General features: G+C 37.9%; 1 protein-coding gene across 1 annotated transcript in view; it reads left to right on the top strand.

Annotated features, from left to right (window-relative positions):
• The first annotated feature begins 306 nt into the window (after positions 1-306).
• CLIP4 (CAP-Gly domain containing linker protein family member 4) overlaps positions 307-25,936 on the top strand; it is a 54,130-nt gene continuing 28,500 nt past the window's right edge. Inside the window, 8 exon segments of the mRNA XM_033124214.1 lie at positions 307-441; positions 7,173-7,320; positions 13,500-13,639; positions 14,446-14,539; positions 15,672-15,833; positions 17,591-17,709; positions 20,972-21,208; positions 25,115-25,250. Coding sequence (XP_032980105.1) covers positions 7,188-7,320; positions 13,500-13,639; positions 14,446-14,539; positions 15,672-15,833; positions 17,591-17,709; positions 20,972-21,208; positions 25,115-25,250 — 1,021 coding nt within the window. The 5' untranslated portion in view covers positions 307-441; positions 7,173-7,187.

Below are 25,936 nucleotides of genomic sequence, written 5' to 3'. Positions count from 1 at the left end.
AATAGGACACAGTTACAGTTGCTTAAAGCCAACCAGTTAAAGAGGTGGGTGGGGTCAGACAAGAACAGGGTGTGATGAGAGCAGGGAGAGGGAGGAGGAAGCATCTGTGTCCCATTATCATCTCTGAGAATGCACAAAGATGCTAAACCTGCAGGGACAGAGAAGCTGGCAGCTGACCAGGGCCTGTGGGATGGTCATGGTGTTTACACATTGCGTAAGGAGTATGAGTTTTAGTTGACAGTAAGCTCCACCCTATTCAACAGTGTGACTGCTACAAACAACTATTTTGGTCTATTGAGCTATGCTAATAGCTCAGGACGTCAGCATAGGACCTAGAAAGAGGTGGCAGTTTCTTTTCTCTCTGCACTCAACAGGACACTCCGTTCATTCCTGAGCTCTAGACAAGCTGAGATGCATCATACAGAATCCCTCAAGATGCTGGTGAGTGGGGTTGTAACCATATCATATAAGCAACAGTCTAAGGAATAGAGAATGCTTGTCCTGGGTACCCTGAATTGGAGTCAAATCTGATCTGGAAGTCCCCGGGGTGGAAACAGAACCCAGTGAGGAGGAGATCCAGGGAGGTGGATTTTAGCTCCCAAGGTAGGAAGAAGATAAAATGGCTGCTTTCAAAGGAAGTGAATTCCTGGTTATTGGAGGTGTTCAACTATGGCCATTTGGTGGCAGGATTTAAGGGAGACTCAAGCAACTGGAGCAGGATCATTTGTAGTCTCTGGAATCAGAGTCTAACAGGAAAAGATGTTCTGGTGTGCCATGAGCGTTACCTCCTGTTCCCGCAGAGACTTGGAGAGACGTTCATTCAACATTTGCCATTGCCAGGCTCTGACCTGGTGAACGTGGACATACAGTGTGGTGATTTGTCCAGTGTAGTGATCAGAGCCAGAACAAAAAGACCTCAGAGACAGTTGTTATGGTGTGTAACACTACTGAATCAGTGTTAAACACCTCAGTCACGGGGAAACAATGGACTCAGCAAGTTTCTTCAGTAAGGGGACTCACTAAGTGTCAAGTAACATCTTTCCTCCATTGCATGATGGTGAACCAGGATTTCAGCATTCAGGTGTGTTAGTTGCCACAGGTTCACCACTTTCTGGTTCTTGGGGGATGGAGAAGGCAAGCAGGAGAGAAGGGGATGAGAAGGGCGCAAACCAGTGGGAGAAATAAACTTCTGGGATAACTACTCACTTTTCCTGCCTCTACACTGACACCCTGGGGTGTAATTATTCAACTTTGGGTAGAGCATTGACTAGGCGGTTTACAGCAAAATCTACAAATAGCTAATTGACTTATGGGCCTCCTCTGGGCTGTGCACCGGGCTAGACGCTGGGGAGCCCCAAACGGGTAAGACACGGTCTCTGCCCCTAAGAAGGGGTAGGCGTGCTTTTAGCCCAGGAGGTAGGTCAGACTCGATCAGCTAAGAGCTCTAATGGAGGGACGTCTGTCCAGCGTGCCATGGGCTGCTTCCCTCATTCACTGCCCCGGGCCAGGTGGGGTTCCTCTGACAGCCCGCGCCTGGCTGCGGTGGAAATGTCACCGCCACCACCACCACGCAAGGTTAACCCACGAAGGCCCCTACGTGGTCCTAACCTCCAGGCCCATCCTTCCTTCCGTCGAGAGGCCTGGGGGCTCAGGCGGAAGGCTCAGGCGCGCGCCCCCCTCCTTCGTTTTCACCCCTGTATCCTCCCACGGGCGCGCGCGCGGGGCCGGAGCCGAGGCCTGCGCGCGACCCGGGCGCCTGCACTGCGCGCGCGCGCGCGCCCTCCCCGCGTGGGCCCGGCCCCAGCGCGCGCGGAGGCCCCGGAGCTGTGAGGCGGGCGGCTCCGCGGCAGCCACCGGAGACCAGCAGCCGGCGGGGGAGCTCGCCCTCGGCCGTTTCTCCGCGCCCCCGCCGCCCCAGCCCGCGCCCCCGGAGGATCAGAGGAGGCAGGTGGGACGGGAGCGCGCGGGGGCCCCAGGCCGGGTGGGCGGGGGCGCGGGGGCCCGAGGGGCGTGTGCCGGTTCCGGGACGGCGGCGCCCAGGCGCTGGGGGCACCTGGAGCCCAGCGGCCGCCCCCTGCGGCCGCCGGTGTGGCCGGCTCCGGGAGGCCTCCCTAGGGCGGCACCGGAGGCGGGGGCGGCGCCGTCCACCCGCGGGATGTGGCTTCTCGTTTCCGTTCTTCACGGACGGTTTAACTTTAGGATGACAGGCCGCGCGGTGTGTGGGACGAACCGGATCCGGCGGCGGAGCTCTGCCGCCCCAACCTTGACCGCCCCGGCGCCCTGGGAGTGTCTCCCGCGCGCCTGGGTGGGCTGCGTGCTGTGCACGGCTCTTTATCTTTTTCCTGAAACGGGCCTCTTCGGATCTCCCCTTGCTTAGTAAATTGTTTAAGAAGGCTTTTGCCAGTGGGAATTTAAAACTAAACTCAATGACTTAGCTTCCAGTCTTTTGCTACCCCGAGATTCCTTAATTCGATATCGTGGGAATAGGGAAGGAAAGTTGGGGAAACACTTGCGCTGAGACCTGTCCTAAACAGAGACGGTTTAGACCTCATGCTTGTGGATGAGACTGATGGGTTTATAATGCCAACTGTCTTTTAAATTAGATGTCAGGGTGTTCATCCAGAGACTATGTAGGCAATTTGGATTTAAGCTCTGAGACAATGTTTTGATATGTATCAGAGGGTGATATTCTCATGGGATAACAACTTGCTCTGTGTTCCCGGCTAGAGTGTGGTTCATATTGTAGCAATATAATTGAAATGTTTCAATAAAGAAACACCCTCCTCCTTAGAAACATCCCCCTAATGCTTAAATTGTACTTCACTTTCACACTGACATTTGTCACTTAGGAATCTTCTGCACGATTTAAAGTAGGCTAAATGGCAGAAGATCACATGGTACAGGACACGCAACAGCTATGGAGGGAAAGCAGAGAATGGAAAATGGCAGAAGTCTAGCTTTCTACATTTTTATGTTGCAAAACCTTCCTAGTTCTATCTTATTTTGCCAACATAAATGTGTATTTTTAAATACTTTCATTTCATAGGGACTACCTGGGCTGTAAGATTGGATCTTCAAATGTAATTAGTATGTTTATTTCTATTTTATGGAAGATTTGGCACATAATCTTATTTGTGGGATTCATTTCAGACATTTCGAATTTGTCAAATACAGTTCCCACCAGCAAGGCATTTTTAAAAAGTGATAGTTAGATGGTGTTTTTGATTGCTTATAACAACTCCAATTTGAGATATATACTACTGATCTTTATGTTACAGAATCAGCTCTTTCTCCCTATTTAAACCTACAAATATCTGGTTACTTTGTTAATCATGAATAATTGACTATGCTGCTATGGGCATACTTAGTTTGTTATTCTTTTTTTGTTTGTTGTTCTAAGCATCTGTGTATTGTTTTCACATCTGGAGTTTGAGCAGCACTGTTTCCCTCCAATGATGTTCAATAGAACTTTCCACGATGAGGGAAGAGTTCTTTCTGTGCTATTCAGTACGGTAGCCACTACCCACATGTGGCTTTGGAGCTCTTTTATGGAGCTAGAACAATGGAGGAACTTAATTTTTAATTTAATGTAAATAGTTATATGTAGCTAGAAGCTGCCTGGTTGGGCACCACCCCTTTAAATTAAAAGTCCATCTGGGAGTCCCCACCAGCCTTCTTGAATCCAGCACTTACTACAACTATAGCGTCATTATGGCTTTCATGTAGGAATCCTACACTAGCCTGTAATCTGCATGAGGGCAAGGGCTCATCTAATTTCTTTACCTTTGCTATGCCCAGTCTAGAATTTAGTAAGAAACACTCGATAAATATTTGTTGAATGTCGAAATAAACTTCTTGAGGGCAGGTATCGTTTATAATTTTCCTAGGGCCTAGACCTAACTAAGTATCAAATACTGTAAATCTCTGCTTAATGATTGAACAGATTTCATGTAGGTAGCTAATACATGGATTATTGGAACTATGTTTTAAATGATTGTTTTGGTTAGATTCCTCTTTTTGGAAATCTCTGAAAGACTCATGACAAAGTACAGTATGAAGTCGAAAGGGCCTCATGATTCTAACTCATTTGGACACAGCTTAGGTCTCCTGTTAGTTGAGTAGCTGAACGATACTGCCCTTGAACCATGTTCCAAATAAATCTGAGGGAATCCCTTGGCCTCAGTGAGGTTCCTTAATGAGGCCATAAGAGCCTCAACTACTCTGAAAAAGTTAGTGGGCATCTCTACTCACCACCATTCTGTGTTAGGGCATGGACCAGGAATTCTTGAGAAATCATGAGCTATTATAGTCATGTTACAAGATGCTTTCTTGCTAAGAGATGATTTGGGGTGATGAAGTAGGATGGGATTCTTACATAAATCAAAGTTTGGGGAATTTGAGTCTAATTATTGGCATCTGTTATGTACACAGTTGATTAGGGCTGACTTTTTATCTTAGGCTTACTTTATATAATCCACTGTCACCAGTTAACCATAGTAGGACTTGAAGCGAAAGTATGTACTCAATTCGGATCAGTAGATCTCCAAATTTGACCAATATTCCCAGGTGTCATGGATCTTTACATCCAGAAATTACTGTTAGGGAAGAATTCTAAGACTATACAAAAGTTTTGTAGAAGTGTATAGTTTTCTTTGGTGGGACAAAAGGTAAGAATGTTGGGTTTTTAACGAAGGAAAGGCAATAGGACTGGGGAAAATGCCACGAAGACACAGCTTCTCTGGCCTTGAAGTAGCTAATGTGTAAAATTATAAAATTGGTTACGTTTTGTTGCATGAATCATCTTTCCATCTTGAATCTAGGACTTGAATATTTATTCAATATGCATAAGTCACTAATCTAACTCCTGTGGCAAGTGATAGTTGCATAAGATGCAGTTCTTATCTTCAAGGATCTCAACAGTCTACGAGGAAATGCAAGGTTCTCTTGGGATCACTTTTAAAAACATTTCGAATGGGAAATCTGCTCTTTAACAGGGAGGTTTTCAAAGGTGGCTCCTCTTAATCAACTCAGAAAGATAACCACTTAAATCACTTTGCTGAAGAATTACGAGTATAAAAAACCATAACTGAGTCTCAAAAGTGTGATTGTAGTCAGATTAATCTTCCAACACACAGCTTGCAGCAGGACACTCTCCCTTTAAATAATCAGTGGTTCCCCGGTGCTCATGGAATTAGGTGTTTTGGTCGCTGATCAGTATTTAAAGTACTCCCGAGTATAGCCCTAAAAAACCATTATAGCCTTACTTCTTACTGTTTCCTTGGATGTAGTGTACATTCCAGCCTACTGTTCCTTTAAAGTGCCCCCCTTTTAAATTTCAGTCCCAATTTCTGCCTACTCATCTTTCAAGATCTGTCTCTGGTGATGCTTTCTTCATGGCACCATTTCTTATTCTTAAGAGTTCCCATAGCAAATGTTCCTTGTGCTTAAATGTTACGGAACAAATCTCATTCTGCTTCATCATCTATAGTCGTTAGTGCTATTTTATTCACTCTGGTAGATTATAAGCTACCTAACAAGCATGGACCATCTGTTACTCATTTTTGTATTTTCTGAAACACCTAGAATAGTGTATTTCTTTGTACGTAGTAGATATTTATTAAATTTTATTTCTGTTCCTTGATTTCAAAGGATGCTTCGTACTCTGCGTAGAATATTTTATCCAAACTTAATGCCAAACAACTAGAGGCCAACAAGTAGAAATCCTGAGTAACTTCAACACTGAATAGCTGTAGTGTTGAGTGAGGGCTGTCGTTGTGGTGTCTGTTACTTTTTGGAATTAATAGTATTTGAGGAAGATCACCGTGCTGTATGACACCAACTCCTTGTTATTTTCCTATTTATGTGGCAAAGTTAATGTCAACATGATTCAAAGTATTGGGTGGTAGGTAATTTTAGAATCTGTGAAAACTCGAATACCTTTAACAGAGTAACACTTAATTAGGTTATTTAAAAGATTAATAATATCTATGTCCATGTAAACATGCACATTATGAGAAAGAAGAAAGCATCTGACTCTTTGCTAGTTCCTGTTAGTGTTCAGAAAACCTGTGAATCAAGTTGGAAAGGAGCCAGTTATCTCAGAGAGGTGCCTGTCCTTGGAGAAGGCTGGTGATGGTAAAGGTGATTAAGTCAGATATGGGATTGGTTAACTAAGTGTAAGAGGGTGCTCAGGAGGGATAGCTAGCATGGTGTTATCTGCCAGAGTAAGCTATCAGTCAACTATTTTTACTTAGTCTATTCTTTCTACTAAAATAATATAAAGTCATTGTTATTTGGTTTTATGGGTTTCTGCTTACATTTAAAAACAGAGAGTTTCATAATATTTTATACTTTAAAGATTTGACGCAAAAGAAACTAGAAAGTTTTTGGCTTCATAGTGCAACTTTGCTAACATTTTTTTCTGCGTTCTCCATCATTTCTGCTATGTGGGCTAGGTACAACACCAGTCTAATTTAGAGCAGATTTCTTTGAAGACTCACATTTTCTGGGAAAAAGAGGTAATATCAGTGATATGGTTTAAGAGGCAGGGCCTTCCATCTTCTGCGAGGATAGAATAAACAGATCCTATGCGTTGTTACAAAGTGGGATGATACCAGTCAGCTCTTAAAATTGTACTAGTGATGTGGTTAATTTTCAGTGAAGTTTTCTGGGATGTCAGGAAATAATGACAATATCCTAAACTAGATTATTTTCACATGATGAGCACATGGCACGAGCTATTGCAGAACAGATGGTATAACCTATGTCAGATTCCACAAGAAGTTCAAGATCCATTGATAAGGGATAATATGCTCTGGTAAGTAAAGAGAATGTCACCCATTTAGATTAATTCAGCATTTAAAAAAATGTTTTTACTTATTATTGGGACATAATATTACTCCTGACCTAATATTACTCCTGAGCTTTGTTTAGAAAGGTTACGTGCGCTGCGGACTCTATAAGAGACAGTGTGAAGTAATGTGTGTTCTTTAACACGTTTGTTAAAAGGAAATTTATTCCCCCTTCCTCTCTAAAAGAGACTCTTGAAGGTTGAAGTTAAAAATGTCAGCAGGTTAGATATTAAAAGAATAGGCTTTCTGTGATTGAAGGCACTCATTGTCACTTGCTTACAAATATAATGGATATGCTTTTTTTACCCCCTCTCATTAAAGGTGGCTTCCTAGAAGATGACCATAGAGGACCTTCCAGATTTTCCATTAGAAGGAAATTCTTTGATTGGAAGATATCCATTTTTATTTTCAGGTTCTGATACGCCTGTCACCTTTTCCATTTCTGCAGCACCAATGCCTTCAGACTGTGGTATGTTAACTTGCCATCTTTATTTTTTATGAACTGGTAACTTCTGTCTTATGTTCTTTTCACACTCATAATTTTTCCCAAAACTATTTGCTGTGGTTTTCATAAAATTGCCAGTTTTCCTTTTTCAAAAATACAATTGCTTTTTCTGCCTCTTAAGCTATATGTTTACTTTGTGCTATCAGCATTTTTATTATGTAAAATGTTCATTTTAAGCACCATGATGGATTTAGAGGATCTTATTTTTTAGAAAGCAATGATGCTTAGACATTTAGCATTCTTCTGCTATTGATGTATTTTGGTTAAATATACTGACTTGTTTAAAAAGCCATATACTAAAAAAAAAAAAATGACATTAAAGTACTGTCAACTAGCCATTGCTAAGGGCCCTGCTGTCTCAGAAATGCTAGAATTCTAATGAACAGTAAATAATCACTCCTGAAATGATCCAAACTTGGGTGAGAATGTAACGACAAGTTTCAGTACACAGGCAAGCCTCATTTGGATCCTGTCTTAGTTATCTCCCATTGTAATGATCAATGTATACACAAATAAAATACAGTAAAACTGAAGGGAAAAAAAAGCCATGTACTTAGGCAGAGAGGGTGAAACCTTTCCCTGGAATGTGGAGGGAGATTGATTCATGTTTAAATTGCTTCATTGAAATCTCCTCTGTAAAATACCGATTTAGAAGTATTCTAGTTTTTATCTAGATAGACTTATTTCCCCAGCACCGTATTTTATCAGATAGTTGATAAAAGAATAAAAGAGAACCAGGAGATAAATTCGATAGATTTCTTACATTTCTAATTTAGTTAGAGTTTTTCATATAAAATATTGGGTCACCATTTCATATCGTCTTTTAGAGTTAATACAATTTAAAAATATTAGTAGATATAAAATTATTGAGTTAGAAATTTGTCTTTTTAGTCGTATCCATTCTAATAACCATTCATTTCCAAGTATGCTGTTTTTATGTGTTTAGAGTTTATAGCAGCTTACCTTGCAATCATCAAAAGTGTTACATGAAACCTGTGCCTAGATCCTGGGAGTTATTTGCAGCTCTTATGTAAATTGACTGGGTTTACTTTCAGATATAACAAAATCAGTTATATAGGAAAAACTTTGAACTAAAGCACTTTCTACCTTGCTTATGGAACTTGTCTCATTCTACCGTGAGTCATATTTGTCGTATTTCTTTTCCTAGAGTATAGCTCTTTGGGATGAGGTAGCAATCATGTTTTGTTTTTGTTTATCTCATTAGGGATAATACAGTCATTTATTGATATTAGTTGCTCAGTGTTTGCTGAATAAATACATTGAATGAAAGGAGATAGTGGATATTAGCACCTCGGCATAACTGAAATTAAACATTAGCTAGATTGTTAGAACTATAGATCTTAGAATCTGAATCTGGACCTACAGTTCAACTTTCCCTGCTCACTTTCTATTATATGTCTCCTTGAAGTTTTGGCCAGCTGGTACTAGTTTGATATATGGAACACACCCTTTATATGATAGCTTTAAAAAACATGAGGATAATTTGAATATTTTTACTTACTCTACTCCCTTAGGGTACACATTACTGGTTCCTTCAGCAGCCCCTCATTGTCAGGATTTCTAGACCCTTTTCATTCTAGAAGTTTTCTTCTTAGTACACTGTAGTCAGTGTCCCCTTAAAAAGTGGCATCCAGAATTGTATTTATCGAGGGTCTGTTATGTGCTAGGTGCTGTCCTATGTGCTGGGGATAGCACAGTGACCACGACAGATGTTTTAGTAGGGAAAACAGAGAATAGACAAACAAAAGAATTAAAAAATGTATAAATATTATAGAATTCTGTGGAGAAAAGAAATAGGGTGTGTGATAGAGGGTAACTGGGCAGAGTGGCTATTTTAGATGGGGTAGTCATCTAAAGAATCAGAAGAAGCTGGTTGTGAGAAGAGGCTGGAGAGAAGTGTTCCAGGCAGAAGAATAGAATACATTAAAGGCCCAGAGTTGGGGAAAATCTTCGATATGTTCTAAGCATTAATGGAAGGCCACTGTAGCTGAGAAGCAAAGTGATTGAGGGGCAGAATGGCAGGAGATGAAGTTGGAGAGGAAAGGAGGGGGCAGAAAATGCAGGATCACTGAGGCCTTGGTAAGGAATTTGTATTTTATCCTAAATGTAATGGGGGCCATTGAATATGAGACTGAGAGTGAGATTAAAACCTAGAAACAAAGAAAAACAACTCACACTTTGACATGCAGCTCAGTGTTAACTTTCAGCATTGTTACTCTGCAATGCATTCTGTCCTTTCACAAAGATTTTTGCAGTCTTTTGCTTTGAATGCTTACAGAGCCAGTTTATACAGAACACACTTATAAACCTCATAGGACATTGTTATTTATTTATTTTTTTGCTTAAACAGTGAATCGATTCTTTTTTCTTTTTAAAGTCTGTTACTTATTTTTATTTTTGAAAAGATTTTATTGGGGTGGGGGAATAGGACTTTATTGGGGAACAGTGTATACTCTGGGGACTTTTCCAAGTCAAGTTGTTAAAAGAATAAAAGAGAACCAGGAGATAAATTCGATAGATTTCTTACATTTCTAATTTAGTTAGAGTTTTTCATATAAAATATTGGGTCATCATTTCAAATCGTCTTTTAGAGTTAATACAATTTAAAAATATTAGTAGATATAAAATTATTGAGTTAGAAATTTTTCAATCTTAGTAGTGGAGGGTGAAACTCAGTTCCAGGTCCAGTTGTCGTTGTTAGTTGCAGGGGGCACAGCCCACCATCCCTTGCGGGAGTTGAACCAGCAACCTTGTAGTTGAGAGCCCGCACTCCAACCAACTGAGCCACCTGTTCGCCCCTGAATCAATTCTTAAAGAGATTGAAGTACTACTAATAAAAAGTCTTTTTTGCCCACCTACTTACCATGTCCAGTACTCTCCATTCCTTTGTGCAGATCCAGATTTCCATTTGATAACCATTTCCTTCTGCCTGAAAGACTTCCTTTAACATTTCTTCTAGAGCAGGTCTGCTGGTGAGGAATCCTTTCAGCTTTTAAATGTCTGAAATATCTTTATGTCACCCTCTCTTTTGAAAACTGTTTGCTGGGTATAGAATTCTAGGTTGATAGATTTTTCTTTCAGTACTTAAGATGTTGATCTACTGTTTTCCTACTTGCATTGTTTTTGACAGGAAATCTATCATTTTTGTTTCCCTGTATGTAATTTTTTAAATTTTTTTCTGTTTTTTCCCTGGCTGCTTTTAAGATTTTATCATTGGTTTTGAGCAATTTTACTATGGTTGCCTTGGTGTAATTTTCTTTATGTTCTTGTGCTTGGGGTTTTTTAAGCTTCTTGGATCTATGGGTTTTGGTTTGCATCAAGTTTGGATAATCATTATTTCTTCAAAGATTTTTTTTGCCCCTCCTTTCCTTCAGAGGCTCCAGTTACACGAATATTAAACAATTTGATGTTGTCCCACAGCTGGCTGATGCATTTCTTGTATTTTAAAAATTATTTTTCTCTCCACTTCATTTTGGAATTTCTATTGCTATGTCTTCAAGTTCATTAACCTTTTCTTCTGCAATGTCTAACCAGCTGATGATCTCATCCAGTGTAGTTTTCTCAGATGTAGCTTTTCATCTGTAAAGCTTGATTTTTTTTATATTGTCCATGTCTTTATTTAACCTTTTGAACATTTGGGATACAGTAAACACGGCTGCAGCTCTCGGTCTGTTTTAATTAATTATTTCCCTGATTATGGGTCATGTTTTCCCCTTTCTTTGCATGACTGGTAATCTTTGGTTGGATGCCAGACATTGTGAATTTTGCCTTTTTGTGCTATTTTTGTATTCCTATAAATATTATTGAACTTTGTTCTGGGATGCAGTTAAGTTCCTTGGAAATAGTTTGATCCTTTCAGGTCTTGCTTTTATGATTTGTTAGGTGGTTCTGGACCAGTGCTTATCTGGGGCTAATTATTTTTCACTATTGAGTACTCTACCCAATGCCCTGTGAGTTCCCCCCCAGTCTTTATGGTGGGAACAGGCACTGTTTTAGGCCCTTTATGAGTACTGGGCACTAATCTCTCTAATCCTTTTGGATTGTTTACATCAGGTGTTTCCTCACAAGCTTATGTTAAATACTCAAGGGGGAGCCTCCACAGATCTCTGTGGTTCTCTTGCCATGCATCTCTCTTCTCTCTGTTACTCTGCTCTGTGCACTATAGCTGCCTCGATTTTCTTGGGCTCTCAGCTTTGTCTCTTCAACTCAGGGAGTCTGCTGGGCTTTTTCGTGGTTCTCCCCAAACTCTGCACTACTGCCTAGAAAGTCTCAAGGCAGAAACCTGAGGTGATTATAAGGCTCACTTTGTTTGTATCCTGTCTCTTAGGGATCACTGTCTTCATTGACTGATGCAGTGTCTTGAAAACCATGTTTCATCTGTTTCCTTTGCTTTTTTGGTTGTTTCAGATGGAAGGGCGAATCTGGTCCCCATTACTCCATCTTTATTTGAAATGGGTCATCCCTTCCCCCTAACCCCACTGACTTTTGATTAAAAAAATGTTTTTTCTGAATGGAAGCTTAAAATTTGGATTTGTAGTTAGATCTGTTAATATGCAGTATAACATAGAGTTTAAGATTATAGGTCAGTCTGGTTTTAATCCTAACTCAACCACTTAGTTGTGTGATATTGGGCAAATTACTTATTTTCTTTATCCCCTTGTTTCTTTTTTGATCAAATGAGAATAATAATAGTACCTACCTCATAAGGTTGTTATGAGGATTAAATATGGTAACATATGTAAAGTGCTCCTATTAAGCAGTTAGTAAGTGTAACATGTTATCATTAATATTTAAATGAGATGTCTGCCATTTGCCATTACCTCAGTATGGAATTATTGAAGCATTGTTACATTATTCTTCTTGGTTCAAATATTCTTGCTTATCTTTCTTACATTTATTTTCCAGGTCTTTGCTATTCATAGTGTGGTCCTTAGTATAGCAGCATTGACGTCCCTGGGAGTTTGTTAGAAATGCAATCCCAGCCCCCACCTGAGACTTACTGTATCAGAATCTACATTGTAACAAGATCTCTAGGTGATTCTTATCTACATTAATGTTTGAGAAGCTCTGGCACAGATGAACAGTAGAATAATTTTATCTATCTCTTTCCACAAATAAGTCCTGGTGAGATTTTCATTAGAATTGAAAAATTTTTAATAATGTTCTTGGGAAAATTGACAGCTTTAAATATTTTATCTTCCATACCAGGGACATGATGTGTCTGTCTCCATTTAAGTCTCCCCAGTCCCCCTTCAGTTTTCTTTAACTAAACCTCACAATTTTTTTTTTTTTTTTTTTTTTACTTTTTGTTACTTTTATTGTTATTGTGTGTGGGTTTTCCCCCCACTGTATTTCATTTTTTAAAACAGGAAATCACTTACAAATACAGAAAACAGTGATAGCAAACATGTATATCACACATACCCACCATCAGAATGCACAGATATTAGCATTTTGTCATATTGTCTTTAGCTCTTGTTTTTTAATTTAAAAGAAATAAAACCTGAAAGATAAAGTTGACATTCCCTCCATTTTCCTTTCTGGTCCCATTCCCCTCGCTCCCCAGAGGCAACTACTATCTTATATTTAGTGTGACTATTCCAGACCACATTATCATACTTTTATTACATATATGAGTGTCTATAAAGAATATGTGGTGTTGTTTTGTGTATTTGTAATTTTATGTAAATGATAGCTATATTATTCTGCGACTTAATTTAATGATCAATAGGTTTTTTTGAGACCTGTCCTTATCAATTTATGACTGAGCTAACTAATTAATTTATTTAGTTATAAATCTACTGTCAAGACATATTTCTGTTTTTAGAGGTGAAATATTGATAGAACTTGACAGATTTTTCTGTGCCTTAGAAATAGTTTTTGGAAAGTTCAGGGTTTGAGATCAGGGTTTGTAGAGATCTCATTCTCACAACAATTCAGGAATACCTCATACTTTTTGGTGATCTTGACTTTGCTTTTAAAAATTTCTTAAGGTGAACCTGCTTTTCCTAGCATCTAAAAAATTTGTATCATTTAAGCCCTGGCCTTATTGTTTATTATTTTCAATGTATTTATTTGGATCTTTTAATAAATTTAATTTACACCTCTTTTTTTTATTTCAGAGTTTTCTTTCTTTGATCCTAATGATACATCATGTCAGGAAATTCTCTTCGATCCCAAAACTTCTGTATCAGAATTATTTGCCATTTTAAGACAGTGGGTTCCTCAGGTCCAGCAAAACATTGACATTATCGGAAATGAAGTAAGGAATTCTTACCTTTTAAGTTTTGCATGATTAGCGTTATGATTAGCGTTTTTAATCATATAGATTCCCCCCCCCGCCCATCTTAATGGAAACATGATGATAAAGGGGAAACCTTTCAAAGATTCTGATGTTTGTTCTTTGTATTTCCAGTTTTATCATGGAGCAGTGAGTTAGTACTGTACGTTCTTTCTGTTATTCCCTCATGTTCCTCACTTCGTTATACCTGGAGTTCTGACAGTATAGACTTGGTGGGGGCAGGCGTTTTTCATATTTTCTTTCTTTATATAGATTAATTTTGTGAACTTTAAAAAAATTCTTTCATGAGGGTATTCAATTGTCATCATGTGTTTTCTATACTTTTGAGTGGTTTGGTAAAGATCTAGGCTTAAATATGATTTAAAAAATATATTTGATTTTTCTGAAGGCGGGACGAAAGAATAACTGGGTTCCTTGACCAGCATATTGTCATATTGTAGGAAGAGAGAGTTTATACTTTTTTCAAATACCATAACACATATTTGAAAGAAAATTTGCTTTTGCTTTGAGAGATTAAAAAGCATATTTGGAGTGCTAGATTACCTTGTAATGCTCTTTAAGAATTTCCTTCAGTCTGGTGACAAGTTCAGTTTTCATTATCGTTGGGTGCAGATTTGAAATTGATCCCGAAGAGAAGCCAGTTCTATCTACATATTTTATTGAGAACTAATTTAGATAAGATTGACTAACTTGGTTCTCCAGCATTAGTTTGAAATCACTTGACTTCAGTAGTCACGTTGTAATCATCTCTTCCTTGGTTTTCTCAGATTCTTAAGAGAGGTTGCAATGTGAACGACAGAGATGGATTGACAGATATGACTCTTTTACATTATACTTGCAAATCTGGAGCTCATGGTATTGGTAAGTATATGGTAAACCTATTAGTTGCTTAGAACATGTATATTTGTGCTTGGATACGCTATGTTTATGCCAACCAGAGTCCCTGGGAGGGCATAGCTGATGATAATCTTCCCTGAATAGGGGAGGAGTTGGTTAGGTTCTTCCAGAAACCTTGTTCCTATTCCTTCTCTCCAGGTGGTTTTTCTAGCCTCCTGGCACCTCCCAACCTTTCTGGAACAGGCTTCATGCCTGTGTGCCCACAAGGTGAGAGTAACTGGTAACACTCTGGAGCCTTCCTGAGAGTTTACAGCAAGGTTTGACAATCCAAGCTCGGTTTTCCAGGCATCCCCGTCCTTACAGACTCCAGTTGCAGGCCTGTCTGTAGGTCTGTTCCTACACACATAATGTATGTTATATTTTCCAAAATTGGTATTCTCCTGTGCTTTATTTACCATTGCATAAACCTACCTCTCTTGTTGTGAATATCTCTCCCTGTTTGAAGAGTCTGATATAGTACTTCTAAAAGTATTTTTGGTGACGTACCCTTCCTTCCTTCCTCCCCTCTCCTCCCTCTCTTCCCCTCCCCTCCCCTTCGTTCCTCTCCCCCCTTCCCATCATGGACTGATACTTTTATAAAATAAAATAAAAATGAATTTATAATAGAAAAATGAAATAAAGACATGTAAAATATTTCAAAAGGCATAAAATTACATTTCAGTTAATATATTCAGAAGAAATGATTACATAGCAAAAAAAGAAAAGAGTTATAAAAAGTAGAAACAAATTGTATTTTGGGACTGGCCGTGGTCCATGGAGCACACTCTGAGTAGCACTGGTCCAGAGCATTGTTTTTAATGGCTTTATAATATTCCATTTATGGATCATAATTTATTTAACCAATTTCTTATTATTGTACTTTTAGGTTGTTTCAGAATTTTATTCATAATAAAAAGTGCTGTGATGAACATCTTTGCAGCTAAATGTTTATCAATATCCCTGAGTTTGATTATTTTCTGAGAATAAATTCCTTGTAAGTGAAAGTTTTGAGATATAAGTGAATATTCAGTATGCTGTTTGCTTTGGCTTTTTAAATGAAGTAATAGATAGCCATCCATTTGTACTGAAGAAAAATAATTTAGCAAACCTTCCTCAGGTGATGTTGATACAGCTGTAAAATTTGCAACTCAACTTATTGATCTGGGAGCAGATGTTAGTTTGCGGAGTCGCTGGACAAATATGAATGCTTTGCATTATGCTGCTTATTTTGATGTCCCTGAACTTGTAAGAGTGATTTTGAAGACATCTAAACCAAAAGGCAAGTACTCTAAATAATCATTAGATATTACTAATTGAACATTTTATTAGTGGCATAAAAATGATAATTCAAGGATTTTTCTTCTAATCCATCTTCTTCCATATAACCTCCTATCTCATTTTTTCAGAAATAATTTAAAATTTCTATATTGAAGATTAATAACTAACCTTTCACAAAAAGGCTTAGTACAAAGACATACAAAATACAAAGTATTCTCTGGGTTTTTATATCTCTGCAAATTACCTGGTATAACATATTTTAAAAAGTGTAATTGAATCTTTATGCTAAATAATTCTTTTCTCTTATTTGAGTAGCCAGAAATAGAGCAATAAAGCTTTCAAAGCTAAGCATTGAAATCATGAAGAATATTTATTTTAGGTGGCATTCAGTTCTGAAATTCTGTGATTCCATGAAAGGATAAATTTTTGGTGTTTTTTTTTTTCTCTTTCTTTTGGTCTTCCTATTTTGATGTTGATATCCTAACATTGAACATCAGAATGTTGAAATCATAGTCTTAGTATTTTAACTTTTTCTGTAGTCCTCTCAGTGGACCAGTTTTCTTTTGAGAAAAAGTGAGAACAAGTGTAATAGTATTAACTTTAAGTTTTAGGTGGTGTACAGTGTTTTCTCCATTTGTAGAAGATTTGTTTTAGAGATTCAGTAGATGAATTTCCCAGAATATGTGTTTCTAACCTTTGCTTTGTATAATTGTCCATTTTCTCTTTAACTTTTACCTTTTCACTTTTTAAATGATGTTAGGAAGAAAGCCTCTCTTGATAGTACAGTGTTTTTAACAACTCACGAGAGTTTGTCCTGAATATGTCTTGGTGGTTTGCAGTTGTAGGTAGAGCATGTGGGTGATGTGATTAGATTATGGTAAGAGGTGTATTAAACCCTTGTTATAGAAAACATTCAAAATGTTTTCCAAATCTGGATGATTTCATATGTCTAAGTATATAGCATCACGATAATTTATTGAAAGTTATTAAAATATCTTTAGAATCGCAAGATTCCTTTTCTTCTTATAAAGTCCAAATTCATTTGTTGAATAAAGTATTATGAATGACTACAATACGCAAGCATTTATTTTTTTAATTAGTCTTTAACTTCTTCCTGGTTTGAAAATTCTGCATTGTTTTGCCTACCATTGTTTCTGTGAAGCCAGATAGTAAATATTTTAGGCTTTATTTATGGTCTCTGTTGCAACCACTTGATTCTGTAGTTGTGGCATGAAAGCAGCCATAGAGAATATGTAAATGAATGCATGTGGCTGTGTTCCAATAAAACTTTATTTACAAAAACAGTTGGTGAGCTGGATTTGGTCCACGGGCCATTGTTTTCTGGGCCCTCACCTAACTTATTGTAGTGGTCCCTACTACCTCATTGTAGTCGTCATGGCAAATACGCAAGAGGTTTCATGAGAGATTGTGTTAAGATAGTTACTTCTACAGATATGAATGATTGCCATTAATTGCTTTTAAATATAGTTTAGTTTGTGAGAGTTGGAAAACCCATGATAATTTCTCTCCATTTTATAATGAAGTTGTGTTGTACTAAGAAAATAATTGGTTAACCAGATTGTAATATCAAAATTTTGTGCCGTTGTGAAATGGTGTTTCTAGTGGGGTGATGTAAGTCTCACAAATGGTTAATAAAGCTCCTCCCCCTAAACCCACCAACCCCCAGCCTGTCTCCTTTCACATTGTAATAACTAAATTTAAAATTTTAGTTAATACACTTGTGATGTTTAATTACAGATGTGGATGCCACTTGTAGTGACTTTAATTTTGGAACAGCTCTGCATATTGCCGCATATAACTTGTGTGCAGGTACTGTGAAATGCTTACTGGAGCTTGGAGCAAATCCTGCATTTAGGGTAAGAGGTTAAATATTCAAAGAATTAAAACATCTAACATTACCTTCCACTAAAGAGTTGAATCTGGATGTTGGTATTGAACTCTTATATAAGCAAATAATTTATATTTTTGTGTCCCATATAAAGAATAATGATGATAAACTTTATCTCATGTAAATTAAAGGCATAGCAGTGAATTTCAGTTCTTTTATGTTGATCAACTCTACAAAACAAACTTTCATTCAGCAAAGTAAAATGTTCCTTAAAGTGTTGTCATCTTTGAGTTTAAGTATCTTTCGTTTAGGCTTTTGAGATTTATAAAGTTTAACCGTTAAATACAAATGCATATATTAAAGTTATACTTCTATATTAAATTTCATTTTAAATTCTTTTGAAAATGTATTCCAGACAATTTTTTAAAATGCCCTTTTAAGAATGGAATAAACTGAAAAATCAAATTAAAGGAAAAATTCATTTTTTCATGGTAATATTACTGATTTACAAGGTTAATACACAAGATTGAATTTTATAATCTTTAAATCCTTTGGTATTTTATTGTCTTCACAAAAGTTGCTCTCAGTGTTCTTTTTCCTCATGTTAATAAGAGTGACTTGGTCTGTGAGGGATTCTTTTTTAAATTTTTTTTTATTTTTTATTGTTAGTTTCAGGTGTACTAAACAAGATGGGTACATGTCTTATTAGGGAAACCACTTCATGGATGGTATAGATGCTTGTCAGGGATTCTAAATTCGGTCTGTGCCTTCCCTTGAAGGGAAAGGGGTGGGAAATGTTTGGAAAAGCCTCTTCTCTCCTATTCCTCTCCCCGTCTCTGCTTTCCTATTTCCCCTCTCCTCCCTACTTCTTTGCCACTTTTCTTTCTGTTTAACTGAATTAATTAGTAATTAACCTGTCCCTTTTTCCTTCCCTCCCTCTCCACTTGCTTCCTTCTCTCCTTCCTCCCTTCCCTGTTGTTTATTGGGCACGGGGAGAAAACAACAATAAATAAGGTAAAAGTCTTTGTCCTCCAAGAGAATATAGTCTAGAGGGGAGGATGGACAAGAAAGCAAACAGTCAGTTCTACTGTAGTGCGCTCAGTTCAGTATGTTACTTACGAGGCAGGGCGGGCAGAGTATGCAGAGAGTGCCACGTGGGCGGGGGGGGGGCCCTCCATGCTTCTTGGCCCCCCCCCCATGCTTCCTGGCCGCCGTGACATTGAGTGCACAAACATAGGTAAGAATTAAGGAGGTACATATAGGAGGGAGGTGAGCAAAGCATTTTAGGCACAGAGAGTAGCGTGCACAAAGGCTAGGAGATGGTAATTCAGTTTGGCCGCCACGTGAAGGTGACAACTATTTACAAAACCTCATTAGCGGAGAGAATAGTTTGAATTTAGTGAGATACAGTGAGGTATGTCACTGAGATAAATTACCAAATCAGGCCAGAAACAATTAATAATGGCTTACCATATTTTGAAGGGTAGCATTTAAAAAAAAAAGGCGGGCCAAATGTGGGTCAGCAGTAGCCCTTGGATCATGCTCTGATAACCATTATTTTAGAAGGGAATGGAAATCTATAATTAATTATGAACAAGCCTTCTTATGTTAGCATGGTATCATCAACATTATTATTATAGCATTTTTCTTAACAGAAGTTTTAGTTGCTAAATTTTATAGGAATTAACATAAGTGTTTGACTTACTCTAGGAAGGTGAGGACTTAACGAAAATATGAAGTAAAATATTCATTGTAAATATAGCTTACAACTTATCAGTACAGACATTTATTTTAAAAATTTTCCATCTCTTTTCATCAAGAGTACATATTAGTGCTATACATATTTTCATTATATTTTGTATTTTTTCTTTGAAATCTGGGATGAGAATAGTCCATCACCATCCCAGAAATGTGATAACATGTCTTCTTACCATATTTTTACTTCGTACCAAACTGACTTGAATTTTAAACAAAAAATGTGCTTGTCAACTGAGCAAATTCTAAATGTGTCATTCTTTTATCCATAATGGATCATTTGGACATAATTATCAGTGGAGAAGAAGAGGGAAGCAAGTTTCTCAGCAAAAGAATCTTGATTCATCATATTAAAAGGAGATTGCAATCTGGAATCTTTCTCATAAATTCTAAGTTTTTCAGTTAGGGAACATAATTGAAAGATAAGTTGTTTGAGGGAAGGCGAGCATGGAGGAGAAAGGCTGAGAGTCTGGTGTGTCCTGGGCATGGATTATAATATCGTCTCTGCCGGTAATCATGTAAATGACTTTGAGTGAGTTATTAATCTCTCCTGGCCTAATTTTCCTAATTGGCAAACTGGAAATGTTAATAACATTTTACTTGTTCGGTTGGTGATTGTCTCTTCTACTACCATATAAATTTTAATGGGCAAGGATTTTTATGTTTTATTTACAAGCTATTTCTTGATGTGAGAACCACATGAGATGATTTATGTGCTGGGGTTTTCATTATATAAACCCCATGCAAGTGTTAGTGGGCTTGTCACTGACTATTTTATCTTGTGGCAGGATACATATCCCAGGATGCATTCTCTCCTTTGCATACTGAGAACAAAGCTGTTTTCTTGATCAGAGCCCCAATTTTAGAAGTGTCAAAACGATATGCAGTTTCTGTTCCTGAACCCTGAGTCACTCCATGAGAGGGCAGGATGGGTGGAGGTCACAGAGCCAAGCGACAGCTCTGGAATAGTGGAGAGAGGCTTGGATCAGGGGTTGGGAAACCGCTCGGTTCTGTGACGTGTCTCTAAGCCTGTGCAGCCAGGCATGCTGGGACTCCTGGCCTTAGCACTTGCTCTTCCCTGAGGCTGGAACTCTTTACCCTGCCAGCTAACCTGCCTGCCGCTCCCTCATCTCCTTGGCCCTCTGGGTCGTGCATCTTAGCAGTGAGGCCTTCCCTGACCGCTCAGCGCAGACAGCCACCTCTGTCCCTGTGTCCTCTCTTCCCCTTCCCTGTGCGGTTTTTTCTCACCGCCACTTGTACCATTAACACACCACATATTTCACTTGTTTGATTATTTATAGCTATAGCCTGTCTCTCCCACCAGAATGTGTGCTGTTTGAGGGCAGGGCTTCTTGTTTTCTTCATGTGGTATCTTTAGCCCTTAGAATGGTGTCTGACATATAGCAGGTGTTAAATAGTTTTGATTAAATAGATGGTGAATGAATTTAACTTCACATTTTCCCTAAAATAATTTTATATGACTGTGTAGAGCTCTAAGTGGGTATGCACTGAAAACTTTTTCTCTTGCTTTGTAGAACGACAAGGGACAGATCCCTGCTGATGTGGTTCCAGACCCAGTGGAAATGCCACTGGAAATGGCGGACGCTGCGGCTACTGCTAAAGAAATCAAGCAGATGCTGTTAGATTCGGTGCCTCTGTCATGCGATATCTCCAAGCCTGTGCTTCCAAATTATGATCGTGTCACTAACAAGGCAGTGCTTACGTCAGTTGGCCTGAAGTTGGGGGACCGTGTTGTTATTGCAGGACAGAAGGTATAGTAAGTAGCTGCTGTCGCTAAAGCTACGTCCAAGGTCATTGTGTCCGTGGCCTGCCTGTGTGCCAAGCGTGTGTACAGTGCGGTCAGCTTTCAGTTTTTTAAAAAAGTTCAGTATGTAGGTAGAAAGACAGTGGAAAATGTGAAACTTAGATGTATGTTTACTATAAAGTGTGATTTAAGAGTATGAACTATTTGAACTTAATAATGAACATCTTTATTGGAACGGGAAATGAGTGGACTAGAGTAACGCTATTAAGTGAATTTAGGGGCATGATCTAGTCTGGGGGGTTTTGCCTTGCAGCCCCCACCCTCCTCAGTGGTGTTTTTCCCGCTACTTCACGGGAAATGGAGCAAAGGGGACCTCAGAATTTATGGGTGTTTGGCTTTGAGGTTCCACAAATTGAGAAATCATAGATTGTATTTTAGCCTGATAATAAAAACATATGTGGAAAAAAGCATCCTACCCACACCCACCCCATTGAGGACCCTCTAAATCCTCAGTTTTCTTACGGCATCCACTTTTGGCATTCTCTTTTTTTAATGCCTCATATGGGGAGGGGTATTTTTTAGAATGTTGGGGTTAATAGGGAGCTTGATATGGAGAATGGAACAGGGAATTCCTGCTTGGATATTGAATTTCCTAACAGCTATGTCTAAATATTTGGGTGGGCTTGTGGGGCAGGAGATGCACATTTCTCAGAATACACTGAAATTTAGAAGTTTGATTTACTGAGAAAATTGCTTCAAAAAGGATGGGAAGCTACAAATAAACTTTTATGCTGAGAATGACTTCCAAAAGAATACATTCATGGGACATTTGTTAGTTTTTCTTTGTCCTATCTGTGAAGCTAAAATATCAAGAAATCATGAATGCATAGCATTTTAAAAAAAAACTTGGGATTAATATTCAGCTTCTTTAGTATTCCTGTCCTATGCCTGAGAATGGACTTTGAGAAAGGTGAATTCTGTTGTTTCATTTTACTTTTCATTTTGGATAATTCAAAGCTACACAAAAGTAGAAGCGTTGTAATCAGCGTGCATATACCAGTCAGCTGGGTTTAACTTTATCATCCCGTGGCCAGGCTTGTTTCATTTTCCTTTTCTTTTCAGTCTTTTCATTCTCTTAGGAGTGTCTTTCAAAGAGCAGAAATTTTAAATTCTGATGAAGTCCATTTTATCAAACTTTTTCTTTTATGGATTGTGTGTTCAGTTCATCTAAGAAATTACTATGTTTTCTTCTAGGAGTTTATAATTTTACGTTTTACGTTTAGTTTTAATGTCTAATTTTGGGTTTATTTATGTATAGAGTTCTAGGTATAGATACAGGTCCGTCCCTTCCTTTTCTTTTCTTTCTCACCCCACCTTCTTTCTCGCTCTTCCCTCCATCCATCTATCCATCCATTGGTTCCAGCACCATTTTCTTTCTTGAATTGCCTTTGCACCTTTGTCAAGTGATCATGTAATGTGTGGGTATATTTTTGGATTCTCTTTTGCTCCATTGATCTAGTGGTTATCCTTTTTTCAATAGTACTCTGTCATGGTTGCTATAGCTTTATAGTAATTCTTGCCATCAGATATTTTTAGGCCTTCAATTTTTTTCTTTCCTTTTTTTTAGTTTTTTTGTTTTTTGCCTTTCAAATGTACATTTTAGAATCAGCTTATAAATTTTTACAAAAAGTCTTGCTGGGATTTTGAGTGGAGTTATGTTAAACATAGATCAGGTTGAGAAGAGTGGATGTCTTAAAAATGTCGAGTCTTTCAATCACAAACACATCATATCTCTGTTTAATAGGCCTTTGGTTTATCCGATCAGTTTTGTAGTTTTAAGCATATAGATACTGTACCAGTTCGTTAGATTTATACCTAAGTTTTTCATGATCTTTGGTGCTGCTGTTCACGGTGGTGTTTTGAAATTTCATTTTCTAATTCTTCATTGCTAGCATAGAGAAATACAATTGATTTTTGTATATTGGCCTTGTATCCTGTAACCTCGCTACATTTCTTATTTCCATTGGTCTGTTTTTTTTGTGTGGATTTTTTGAGAGCTTCTATGTAAATAATCACGTTGTTCATGTATAGAAATAGTGTTCTTTCTTTTCAATCTGTATGCCTTCTATTTTTCTTGCCTGTTTCATTGCCGAGGCTGAATAGAAAGGTAAGGCCCAACATTCTTGCCCTGTTCCCAGTCTTATGGGGAAAGCACTCAGCTTTTCATTATTAAATATGATAATTGTTAGCTGTAGATTTTGTACAAATGACTTTTGTTAAGTTGAGGAAGTTCCCATCTATTCGTAATTTGCTGGGAGGAATATTTTTTTAAGATTAATATTATCATGAAATGATGTTGAAATGTGCTACAGGCTTTTTCTGCATATGTCAAGAGAACAAGGTTCCCCCTGCCCTTTAGTCTGTGGATATGATGAATTATACTAATTCTCAAGTGCGGAACTAGCCTTGCATTCTTATGATAAACCACTTAGGTCATGATGTATTATCCTGTTTATATACAGCTGGATTTGATTTGCAATTATTTTGTGGAGAATTGTTGTGTCTGTTTTCATGAGGGATATTGGTCTATAGCTTTCTTGTAATGTCTTTGACTAGTTTTGGTATCATGGTAATGCTGGCTTCATAAAATGAGCTGGGAATTGATCCCCCTATTTTCATATTCTGGAAGAGTTTATGTAGCAGAGCTAATGATGTTATTTTTTTCTTAAATTTTTTGTTAGAACTCACTAGTGAGGCCATTTGAGTATGAATTTTTTGGCAAGATTTTTAACTGAAAATTCAATTCAGGTGTGAGCTTTGGCAGTTTGTGTCTTTCAAGGAACTGGAACATTTTATCTCATTTGTCAAATTTATAGGCATAGAATTATTTATAATATTTATAGTATTTATAGTATTTATAGTTAGTTATTTATAGTATTTTCTTACTAGTCTTTAATTGACTATTCTTTAATTGTCCTTCTTTCAGTCAGGATGTTGGTAATTTGTGTCTTCTTTTTTTATTCCCTTGGTCTCCAACGAAAAGTTTATTAATCTTACTTATCCTTCCAAAGAACCAGCTTTTGGTTTCATTGATTTTTTCTATTTTTTTTTTGTTGTTGTTGTTCTTAATTACTTATTTGTATTATTTCCTTCCTTTTGCACTCTTTGGGTCTTCACTTCCTAGTTTTTTAAGGTGGAAGTTTATATCATTGATTTGAAACCTTCCTTAGTGCAAGCATTTGAATACTATAAATTTCCTTTTTTAGCACTACTTTTGCTGCAACCCACAATTTTGCTATGCTATTTTCATTCAGTTCAAAATATTTTCTATTTCCCTTGTGATTTCCTTTTTCACTACGGGTTATTTAGGAGTATATTGTTTAATTTCCAAATATTTGGAGATTTTCCATACATCTTGCAGTTAGTGATTTCTGGTTTAATTCCATGTGGCCTAAGAACATATTTTGTATGATTTCTATTCTTTTACATTTGTATTCTGCTCTTTTGGGTGGAGTGTTTAATAAATGTCAGTTACATCAAGTTGACTTATTTTTTTTTTAGTATTCTTACTGATTTTCTGCCTACTTGGCCGATTGATTACTGAGAGATGTGTTGAAGTCTCCAATTTTAACTGGGGATATGTCTCTTTCTCTTTGCAGTTCTATCAGTTTTTACTTAATAGGTTTTGAAGCTCAGTTGTTAGGTGCATACAGATTTAGAATTCTTATGTCTTCTCGGTGAATTGACTCACTTATTGTTTAATGTCTCTTTTTATTCCTGGTATAATGTTCCTTATTCTGAAGTCTACTTTGAGAGAATGGTTTTTAAAACCTTCCATGGTAAAGTTGCAAGAGTAGGACACTTAGAATTACTAGTAATACTCAAAAAGTATTCTGATTTATATTTTCTTTAGGTTGGAACCTTAAGATTTTGTGGAACAACTGAATTTGCAAGTGGGCAGTGGGCCGGCATTGAGTTGGACGAACCAGAAGGAAAAAACAATGGAAGTGTTGGGAAAATCCAGTACTTTAAATGTGCCCCCAAATATGGTAAGGAAGAGCCTATCTAACTTAATAATTAAGTTAAATAATCAAATTTTACTCTTTTACTGTTTTAAAATTAAACTCTTCCCCTCATTACTTAGGTAATAAATAAAGGGGCTGCCCTGTTGCTGTGAGCATTATAGTGACAGGGAGAGATGGTATCTCACCAATACACCTGGCTCTGTAGACCTCCCTTAAACCTGCTTGTGGTGGGCTCATGACTGAGGGAAGGACTTTATTATCAAGGAAATACAGAACTCTGAGGGTTGGAAAACTTGAAAAATTGGCAACGCAAGTGAGGCCAACTTCACATTTTTTTTTTTTAAGGAGGGTGTAGCTCACGGTGGCCCATGTGGGGATCGAACTGGCAACCTTGGTGTTATTAACACCACACTCTAACCAACTGAGCTAACCAGCCACCCCCTAAACTCCTTTTTTAATGGGATTCTGTTCTCCCAGCCACTGCAGTAGACAACCCCTCCCCTATTCCTGTATGCCTCCCTTCCCCAGCACTCGCTGTATTGTTTCCGATTGTCAGGAGCTGAGGGCTAGGCCTTTAGGGAAGATTATATTGTATCTCAGAAAGGCTTTTTATATTGCTACTATGTGTAAGGGACTGCAATTAGGTAGAGTGGGGGAGTGCAGAGATGAGTAATATTGAATTTGGTCTTCTAAATGGGTACAGGCTTGAA

The sequence above is a fragment of the Rhinolophus ferrumequinum genome, chromosome 13, assembly GCF_004115265.2.
Source record: "Rhinolophus ferrumequinum isolate MPI-CBG mRhiFer1 chromosome 13, mRhiFer1_v1.p, whole genome shotgun sequence".
Lineage (NCBI taxonomy): Eukaryota > Metazoa > Chordata > Mammalia > Chiroptera > Rhinolophidae > Rhinolophus > Rhinolophus ferrumequinum.
The sequence above is the reverse complement of the archived record's forward strand: the minus strand, read 5'-3'. Positions and strand labels throughout refer to the sequence as shown.